Source organism: Vombatus ursinus, unplaced genomic scaffold (assembly GCF_900497805.2).
Source record: "Vombatus ursinus unplaced genomic scaffold, bare-nosed wombat genome assembly UNPS02014814.1, whole genome shotgun sequence".
NCBI classification, from domain to species: domain Eukaryota; kingdom Metazoa; phylum Chordata; class Mammalia; order Diprotodontia; family Vombatidae; genus Vombatus; species Vombatus ursinus.
Window position 1 is genome coordinate 14,331,756 of NW_020954592.1, and position 11,003 is coordinate 14,342,758.

Genomic DNA, 11,003 nt, shown 5'->3' on the forward strand with positions numbered 1-11,003 from the left:
CTAAACACATTTACTCATGCACTCCAACAGCTCCATCCTGATGGCGATCCGTACATGCCAGCCCAAGGGAATTAAACGGATGTAACGGGAAATAATAGGAGGCCTTAAGAGATTCTGGACAGAGGATGTTCTGTCTGAGTTTCCGTAGAACACCTAAAACAAAAAGGGAGAAACCAAATGGAGATTAGTTCACATAGCCACATCAAAGGAAAGGCAAGGCCTGGATATGGCCAGAGTTTGTTTGTTTCTTTTTCTTTCTGTGAGGCAGTTGGGGTTAAGTGACTTGCCCAGGGTCACATGTGTTTCCACACATGTAGAAGAAGTGGGTTTTAATGGTAAAACTCAGAATTGTTTTTAACAAAAATACCTAGAATTAGAGGAAAAATAGGAAATTCGGCTAACCCACAGGCAGATAGAAAACAACACATGCTTAATAGCTTTATGAATATTAACTTCTCCTCCCCTAGGAGGAGCAACAGCTCATTTGAATGCACATGCGATGTAAGTAGCAGGAGGAGAAACATAACAAGGGGCAATGTGAAGTAGGTGTTCTGAGAGTTGTACACCTTGGAGTACCCAGCCAATGGGGAAACAAGGGAGGGACTTCGCGGGTTTGGGATAGGAATATAACCACTTGCCTTTCCTTCTATAGTGTGTGTGTCTGCCTCTGGCAGCACATCTGCTTCTTATAAGAACGTAGAATAAATGATCTTGCCTCACCTACCCAAGGAGTCTTTGTTTTTCCTATAGAAATTATTTCTAACAATTGGCTAGTAAGTTTCAAGTGTCTGAGATGACATTTGAACTCAGGTTCTCCTGACTCCAGAGCCCTGACTCTGTCCCCTGTGCCACCTACCTGCCCCTGGCCTAAATTTCTAAATGCTTGCTGCAGAACCAGGTTCTTGAAGGCTTACAGTAATGCCAAGGCCCAATCCTAGAAACTTAGCCAAGTTTTCTCTTGATGAAAGCACAGACAGAGCAGGAATGCTTCTGACAGTCACTGTGTAGAGACATCAAGTCACTGTGTTTCCCTGGGCTCATTTTCTGTTTTGTGTTTGGGTTTACCCTGCTTTTTCGCATGGTAAACAGACTGCTTTGCAGCAATCACTTTCCGGTCAGTGTAACAAAAGTAGGCCCAGCCTTAAGAATGTTGTTTTTATAGTTTTGGATAGAAAAATTAAAGCTTTGCCCTGGCCTAGATGCAAATTGCAATTTGGCATCTTCTGGAGTCCCTGAAAAACTTTTAAAAGGGACAGAGGAAAAAAACAATACAGTGAAATACCTGAAGTATTACATTTATTCAAATTCACACTACTCAAAGCTATAGTTACACCTTCCACATTGTGACTTTCCCCATTGCAGTTTCAGGGTTTTGATATGTCGCAGGTCGGCATAAGAAATTAAATGACAATATTTTGGGAGTTTTACGGAAGCCACTGACACAAGAAGGCTAGCAGATGACACAGAAAAAGTTTAGAAACTCAGAAATGCATAAAAAATACGTATAGTATTGCATAATATCAACATGTTTTATCTTTTAATAGTATAAACACCCCATAAAAGAAGAAAAAATTCAGACTTCTTTTCTAGTAGGAAGGGAGGGCCAAAAACTTTTATATGGATTTTCCAGATTGAAGGGGAACCATGGACTTAGGTCCCTCGATGTGGAAGGGATAACTGTAATTGTGTAAAATACAGTCCCTGTTTGAGGTCCATTATTTGTACTAATAGAACCTTTCTGTATGTGGAGGGATTAGAGGTAACAGTAGGGGAAGTGAGCTTTTCATTTTGACATGAGAATATGTAGAAATGAACAAGTTGGAGTGGATATTTCAGAGTATTTCAGAGCAACCTTCCTCCTGATTATTTTCTAACATGTGGGTGTCGTCCAGTATTGTGGGGAAGCACATTTTCCAGTTTGTATCAACCTTTTAAAACTTCTGAATCTGACCCAGGAATCATACACATGAATACAGAGGTCTTTGCTAGCTAATGACTCTACAGCCTTCTTGGTGACAGTGTCATGTGACAATCAAAGCCTTCTGTCTCTGATATATAATTAATAATAGCTAACTAACATTGCAGAGCTCTTTGATTTCAGGCAGTCAATAAGCATTTAGTATTTGCAAAGGGCTTTATATATGTTACCTCATTTGATCCTCAACAAACCTCTGGGTTTGTTAATTAATTAAGTTATTGCTATTAGCCCCATTTTACAGATGAGGAAACCAAGGCGAAGGGAAGTTAAGTGACTTGCCCAGGGTCCCACATCTAGTAAGTGTCTGGGGCAGGATTCCAACTCAGGTTATCTGACTTCAAGGTCCAGGACACCACTTAGATATCTATTTAATCCTGAGCCTACTTAGTCACCATGATTAGGTTAATGTGAGAGTGGTTCTTTGGACTCCACAAGTCTGTACAATTTTCTATGTAAAGAAATGTGATAGTCTATTAGTGTCCTTAGAACCTTGAGAGATTTTAAGTATGCTTCAAAACAGTGAAATTAGTCTAAAATGAATGCTGGATACATGATGTTCAAATTCATCTTATCATATTACCCTAATAATGGATCAGATTGCATGCAATTTCTTCAGAAATCATAAGATATCCATGTTAAAAAACGTGTGGGTGGGGCTTTGGCAAGAGGACTGGACAAGGCAAACTGCTCAGTTAAAAGGCTACTACTGGTCAGCTCCGCTAACTAGCTATGTGATGTCAGGCCAAACCACTTAACTTTATAGGACTTGGGTTAGCACAGAATGGCTGGTACATAGTAAGCATTTATTGACTTAATTTGTTGATTCCTTTAAAACGAAGCAGGATAGGACCAGATGATTTCTAAGATTCTTTCCAGCCCCCCAAAATCTATGAAATTAGCTTCTAATATGAAATAATAACCAGATAGAAATTTATTCTAGTTATTTCTGCTAGATTCAAAAATCAGCAAAATATTCTGAAACTATAACGGAATGATAGTAGGTACATATATCATAACAGATGCTGATCGTTTTGTTGAGAGTCTTTGCTTAGAATCTTCAAACAATAACAATATTTCAGGCTACTAGAGCAAAGTATATTTTATGAGTTGGGGAAATAACTCCCAGTTGCAAATGCATTGTGAAATAATTTTATTGAACACGCTTTTAAAATGACTTAAACCAAGATATTCCATATCTGACTGAAGCAGCTAGATGGCACAGTGGATTAGAGTGCTGGGCCTGGAGTCAGGTAGACTCATCTTCCTGAGTTCAAATGCAGCCTTAGACACTGACTAGCTGTATGACCTGGGCAAGTCACTTAGTCCTGTTTGCCTCAGTTTTCTCATCTGTAAAATAAGCACCAGAAGGAAATGTCAAACCATTCCAGTCTCTTTGTCAAGAAAACCCTGAAAAGGGTCACGAAGAGTCAGACACGACAGAACAACAACAAGCATAGCTTAGTATGTGCCAGGCACTGTGCTAAAAGTTTTACAATTATTTTCTCATTTGAACCTCACAACAACCCTGGGACGTAGGTACTATTATTCTTCCCGTTTTACAGTTGGAGAAATTGAGTCAAAAGAGGTTAAGTGACTTGCCTAGGGTCACACCACTAGTATGTGTCTCATGCTGGATTTGAACTTAGGTCTCTCCTGAGGATAGGAGGATCCCTTTTAAAAATTGTTGAAGGCATCCTAATCATGCTAGTGGGTTAATAATATATAACATACAGTAATATACAATAATCTTCAGAAGCAGCATCAGTGCAGATGGTATATGCCCAATCTGCTCCTATTATTTTCATGATTGTGTCTATATTGTCCAAGCTTGAAGCTGAGGGTTAGGGATATATCAAATGAATTTGAAACTGTCCCAAGTGGCCTGTTCTGATTATTCAAGTGATGATGCATTAATAGGACACCATGCATAAATATTTCTTTTGTTCCTTAAGTGAATTTCAAAAATTCCAAGCATATATGACTGTCACTCACTCGATTGTTGCCAGTCTGGTCTTTGTAATAAACCCAGTTTGAGCCCTCATCAATCCGGTACTGTACACTGTATTTAGTCATCCACTCATCAGCATCACAGCGTCCCTGTGTGAGGATCCCTGAGATCACCTTGATCTCTTTCAAGTCTATCTGTAGCCACTGATTGCTGTCTTGATATTTGGAGAGCCATGCACACCTATGGAAAATATGGCATTAGTCCTGGAATCTAGTCTATGAAAATGTTACACAGCTAGCAAATGATTTTATAAAAACACTCTATTAAAAAAAGAAAAAAAGAAAAAAACTTACTAGAAAGCAGAGACTGAGTCAGAGACTTAGGAAACTTTGAAGGAATTCAACTCTGCTTTTTAATTGGCATGCAGAATTGCCACAGAGAATTCCCAGACATTTTAGCAAGAAAACAAGCCCATGTCATCCCTTCCTGTACCTCTATTTCCCTAAGAAAATAGTTTCAGAATTAAATTAACTATATCATCAGAAAGCACTCAGAGTTGTAATTTAAATTTCTTTTGAAGAATACCTTACTCATAGGATCATAGACCTAGAACTAAAAGGAACTTATAGTCTATCTAAGACTTAGCACCTCATTTTTACAAATGAGGAAACTGAGGCCCAGGGATTGTAAGTGATTCGCCCAAGGTCACTCAAAGTGGTAAGCATCAGAAGGGGAATGAAGAAAATTCTTTAGGAACCAGGATGATGCTGCACAATATCTTTCATCCTATATATTTACATATATGTAACATCTTACCCATTTGATGCTAAGTCACAGACACATGAAACCTATTGTCAAAGCACTTTCCTTACAATCCTGTGAGTACAATTACTTTCATTTCACAGGTAGGTAACATATTATTATCCTCAATTTATAAAGGAGTAAAGGGACTTACCCAGAGTCACACAGTTAGTAAATGTCAGAGGCAGGACTTAAACCCAAGGCCAAGAGATCTTTCTCTTGAGCCCTATTACCTCTTTGTGGGGGCAGCTAGGTGGTACAGTAGATAGATTGCTGTGCCTGGAGTCAGGAAGATGAATCTTCCTGAGTTTACATCTGGTCTCAGACACTTGCTAGCTGTGTGTCCCTGGACAAGCCCCTTAATCCTGTTTGCTTCAGTTTTTTCATCTGTAAAATGAGCTGGCTAAGGAAATGGTGAACCACTCCAGTATCTTTGCCAAGAAAATTCCAAATGGGGTCATGAAGAGTCAGATAAGACTGAGCAACAACAATCTCTTTGTGGGTTGATTAGAACATTTCATTCATCTCTCTTACTATTTCAATTTTTTCTTCCTAGGTCTTTCTTATTCTTGGGAAATTTCTCTATGCCTTCTCCAAGGTATTTGATATCAAAGTCAATGAATATTTATTGATTTTCTACTCTATGCTAGATATTGTGATGTATGAAATTTGTCTGGAAGTTGTTCGAAAAGCTTATAACAGCATAAAAATTTGAGTAGACAGAACTGGAAAAGGCTTTTTTTTTTTTTTGGCCTAGACATGATTTTACTGGCTTAAGGAATTCCCAGGTGGAGACTTCCTCCACTCATGCAGATCAGCATGATCTTCTGTAACTTATAGTATGAAAGAACTGTGCGAGGTTCTGAAAGACTCACCCATGGTCACATGGCTAATATATGTCAGAGGCAGACCTTAAACCCATTGTGGGGCATCTAGGTGGTGCACTGGCTAGAATGATAGACCTGGAGCCCCACCTCCAGGTGGGGCTCAGACACTAATCTTTTTGTGATTCTGGGCAAGTTATTTCATCTCTGTGTATCTCAGTTTCTCCATTTGTAAAATGAGGATAATAATAGAACAGGGAGGATAAAATGGGAAATTTGTAAAGTACTTTGCAAAACTTAAAACACTATATACAGGTCTGGCTCTGTATATACATGCTTTCAGAAGGGACCTTAAAAATAAATAAAATCCAACCACCTCATTTGGGTAAACTGAGGCCCGAAGAGGCAAATGATTGCCACAAAGCCATTCTGTTAGTGAATGACCAGGACAGAATTTAACTCCCGGTCCTTGGATTCCAAGTTCAGGCTGCCTGCCAGGTGGGATTGTTTCATTTTATTCTAGATAGGTCCCTCTTAGATTGTATATATTCCCTCTCTTGCCCTTTATATCCTTTCACAATATTGAGTATTTACTCAATTTTTTTTTTACTAATTTACTAATTTTACTAATTTATTCAATTATTTACTAATCTCTTTTCTTTTGCTCCATCGATGTTGGCAGATGGATGAAAGATAGTTTTTGATGACACACAAAACCTTCCTTGGCTTACCCATAGCCTTGGCTATTGAGACGTGCCTTGCTTGCTGTCCATGAAGAATACCATCCTATGTACTGTTCTGGATTGGAGCAACTGATTTGGTCTGGAGTAACAACTCCAGATTCGAAGCCCAAAGGTTTATGGTATGGGCATTCTGGAGTGGGGAAAAAAAGAGCCAAATGAAAACAATCATATTTATGTCAACAAACACAAGAAATCTCAAACTCATAATCCCATTTCTGATAATTTTCTATTTGTCCTTGTGGTTGATGATGGATAGAAGAGGGCCTTTTCAGGGACAGAATGGAGATTACTTAAAGATAAAAGGATAATCAACAAATATTGGAAGGGATGTAGAAAAATTGGGACACTAATTTGCTGTCGGTGGAACTGATCCAATCATTTTGGAGAGATAAATGGAAGTATATATAGAGTGGTTTTACATATACATATGTAAATATATATACACACTATATATATATACATACATACACACACACACACACATATATATATATATACATATTTGTGTCTAATGGTAGCCATCTCTAGAGTGGGGGAGGGAAGAGAAGAAAAAAGGGAAAAAAAAGAAAATTAGATGATAAATTTATTATATATTTAAAAGGAATAACAAGTTGTACATAATAGATTTGCAGTTTCATGTACAATCATCTTTTTTTTTTTACTATTCTACTATGTTATGGAAATGCTTGTTTTATTTCTTAAGTTCAAAATAAAATAAATAAAAAATTTTAAAAAGATAAAAGGATTGCCATGAAGGTAAGGTAGGAGACGAAGTTATTGTTTTGTTTTGTTTTGTTTTTACAATTAGGAACTTAAGAAATTGGTTCTGTCCATCTTAAGCTATAGTTTTAAAGGATTAAATATTTAACTCCAACACAGCAACCTATCTATATAGTGCTTTAAGATTTGTAAAGCACTTCTTCCACACCAACCCAGTGAGGTATTGTTATCCAGAGGCAGCCACTTGGTTCAGGGACAGAGCACTGGACCTGGAGTCAGGAAGACCTGAGTTCAAATGTGACCCACTTACAAGCCATGTGACCCTGCCTCAGATTCCTCATCTTTAAAATGGGAAGATTAATAGCACTTACCTCTCAGGGTTGTTGTGAGGATAAAATGAGATAATATTTATAAAGTCCTTTGTAAAGCACTATAAAAATGCTAACCATTGCTATTATCCCCATTTTACAAATGACAAAACATTCAAATATTAGGTGTTTTCATTTTTCCAATCAGCAACTAATCTAAGTGCTATCTTGGCAGACCTACTAGTATTCAGGTCATACATGATAGCAATTAGAAAGTTCGTTTAGCAAGGTCCAGAGTATTATATTCTAATCTAGTTCCCGCTCGTATATATAAAGTCTTTTTGAGACCACATTCCAGGTAGCAGAGAGCCATTTTAGAGCAGCTCATCCAAGAAGGGAACAGGGACGTGTTATTTTCAAGCTTCAGATGGCCAAACAAGGTCCTTGACAAAGAGACTGAGGTCATCTATTATTCACATGCTGCTATACCTTTTCTTGGACACTAAGAAAATGGCTTGGTTATATATAGGGGGAAATGACAAAGTTATATAAGTGCATTTCTCTCTAATTTAATCTGTCAGTCAACAAGGCTTGCTATGTACTTGACACTGTGCTGAACACTGAGAATATGAAGAAAAACAGAGAGTTCCTGCCCTCAAGGAGCTTACATCCCAATGACAGGGATAACATGTAAATAATTAGGTACATACAAGATATAGAGAGAATAAATGGAAAGTAATCTCAGAAAGTTGGGCAGGTGGGTGGCAAAGCAGATAGAGTGCTGGGACTGGAGTCAGGTAGACTCATTTTCATGAGTTGAAATCCAGCCTCAGACTCTTATTAGCTAGTCACTTAACCCTGTTTGCCTCAGTTTCCTCATCTGTAAAATGAGCTGGAGAAGGAAATTGTAAATCACTCCACTATCTTCATCAAGAATGGTATCACTAAGAGTCAGCCATGGCTGAAAATAACTGAACAACAATCTCAGAAAGGAAGGCAGTAGCAGGTAGAGGTGGGGGTGACAGGGAGAATAAATCAGTCAATTGGATTTATTAAGTTTCTACTATGTGCCAGGCACTACCCCCCAAAAAAAGGATTGTTTCTACTCTCAAGGAACTCATAGTCTAAAGAGGGAGAGAACATGCCATCAATTATATATAAACAAAGGATAAATTAGGGGTAAGTCTCGGGTGGAAGACACTAAGATGAAGCAAAAAGTAAGAAAACAGGAAAACACCTCCTGCAGAAAGTAGGATATGAGCTGAGTTTTGAAGAAGCCAGGGAGGCAGAGATGACAGGCATGGGGGAGAGCCAATGAACAGGCATGGAGACTAGAGATGGAGTGTCATCTTCAGCAACTAGGCAAGTATAGCTGGTATTCCAGTCATAACATTGCAGAAAACTGCACCAAATTTTGACTGCAGAATTATTTATTGTCCCACTACCTTTGAAAGTAAAGCCTTTGGAAGAAATCACTTTTCAGGGTGTTCCCAGACAATGACTGTGGTCAATGCATCATGAGCTCATGAGCTGGTTTGGGTAACAGAAGAGCATGCCTAGTGGGAACCACTTAACGCTGGTGTTGGGGTAGACAACCAACCATGTTGATGTTTTCAGGTGACACTGGAAAGGCTCTACTACCCCCAAAACATATCTCAAATATATCAACAACTGGTATTCTATTAGAATTTCTTCATTTCTTTAGCTTAAACCTTTGTTGGACCTCCTAGAATGTCAATTGGTAAGGGAATGTTCCATTCATCTTAACACATCCGTGTGGTGTTGTTGTTATTGTGTTCTGTTTTTTTTTTTAACAACTTAAAAGTAACAATTAAATCTGATCATTCCTCAAGAGCAAGTTTTCATAGAGTAGGGAAGGGACATAGGTAGGAAGCAGAAAAGACACTGGAGAGAATGCTTTCACTGTGGAAGGAAAATGAAACATGCCAGGTGATTCCCCCCCACCCAAGACAAACTTTACTATTTCACAATTTTTCCAACCCTAGAATCACACCTAGTTTTCCAGTCACAAGCAGCTACACAGGCAAGGGTCATAAGAGAAAATAAGATATTTCCCCTATCTCTGATGTTCAATTTTCTCCCTATTTTTGGTTTCTTCTCACTCCCCTCCTCATTTTTTCTCTCCAATCAATACATCTGAAGACAGAGCTGAGTTAAAGGATCAGGAGAGAAGCAGTAACTTCCCCAGTCAGCAGCCATGAAGGCTTGAATGGACTTGTCTAGCACTAGTAAGCAGAAAGATATGAGATGCTTGTAAATTTTTTATGGAAAAAAAGGATGTAGTTGTCCAGACACTGATCACCCCATCACGGGAGGCCACAGGGGACCTTCTTAGGATGTGCAGAAACGACAAGCTGTGTCCAGGTAAAGGACATATGGGAGCCTTAGGACAAACTGATTGAAGTTAAATAACAAACTGATATTTCTGGAATTGGTGTGGGGTAAGTATGTGCGTCTGTTGGGAGGGGGACTCTTCATTCTAGTCCAGTTTCATCTTCCCAGCAAGCACTGTATGTAGCATGAAAACAAAATTTGGGAAAGATGGAAAATGAAAGCAACAACGAAGTACTTAAATATTGACGATAAAGTAATCAAGGAGACAAAAAAAATTCAGACTCTTTGGTCTCCAAGTTTCCTGCTGAACAAATTTTTGAAAAACAAAACAAGTATGTGTATGTATATGTATATGTATATGTATATGTATATGTATATGTACATGTATACACATAATACACATTTTTTATGTGTGGGAGGAAAGAAGTCAATCTTATTTTGATATTATTTTTGCTCCTGAAAAACAAAACAAAACAAATCTTAAATTTTTGTGAGGAGGGTGGTTTGAGAGATTTTTCTCCTTCTCTTCCCCATTAAATAAACTTCAGAGACTCCCTATCACCTCCAGGATCAATAAAACCCTCTGTCATTCAAAGTTCACTATAACCTGCCCCTGCCTCACCTTACCATTCTTAACATTTTCCATTCCCACCTACTCTGACCCAGTGACATTGGCCTCCTTGCTGTTCCTCCAACAAGACTCTCCATTTCCCAGCTCCAGGAATTTTCACTGGTCTGGCCCCCATTGCTGGGTGCTCTCCCTTCTCATCTCTGCCTTATGGATTCCTTGTCTTCCTTTAAGTTCCAGCTAAAATCCCACCTTCTAAAAGAAGCCTTTCCCAATCTCCCTTAATGCTAGTACCTTCCCTCTGTTAATGATCTTCAACCTAGCCTATGTATAGATTGTTGGTACATAGCTGTTTGCATGTTGTTTCCCCCATGAGATTGTGAGTTCTGTGAAAGCAAGATTATTTGGTGGTTGAGTTTTTTGGGGTGGAGGGTGGGGGGATGTTGTCTTCTTGTTGACTAAAGAGTTGATTTTATTGTTGTAAGTGCAATTATATCTTCATGTTTCTCTATTAATTTGTTCTGCATAGAAATGCCTTATTTAACCTTCTTGCTTTGTTCCATTCATTTGTGATACAGCATCTTTTCTCCAATGCCATAACAAAAAAAATGTGCAAAGATGGTCACATAAATACATACCCACCTCAGAAGGAATCCAAGGCTCAAATAAGGATTGAATAAGTAGGAGAGTAAAGCACTTGGGAAGCAATTACACACACACACACACACACACACACACACACACACACACACACACAC

General features: G+C 38.5%; 1 protein-coding gene across 1 annotated transcript in view; it reads right to left on the minus strand.

Annotated features, from left to right (window-relative positions):
- The window catches only part of RS1 (retinoschisin 1), a 29,474-nt gene continuing 18,471 nt past the window's right edge, over positions 1-11,003 (minus strand). The window contains exons 4-6 of the mRNA XM_027835326.1: positions 6,283-6,424; positions 3,971-4,166; positions 1-153 (exon numbers count right to left, since the gene is read on the minus strand). Coding sequence (XP_027691127.1) covers positions 1-153; positions 3,971-4,166; positions 6,283-6,424 — 491 coding nt within the window. The remainder of the gene's footprint in view (positions 154-3,970; positions 4,167-6,282; positions 6,425-11,003) is intronic.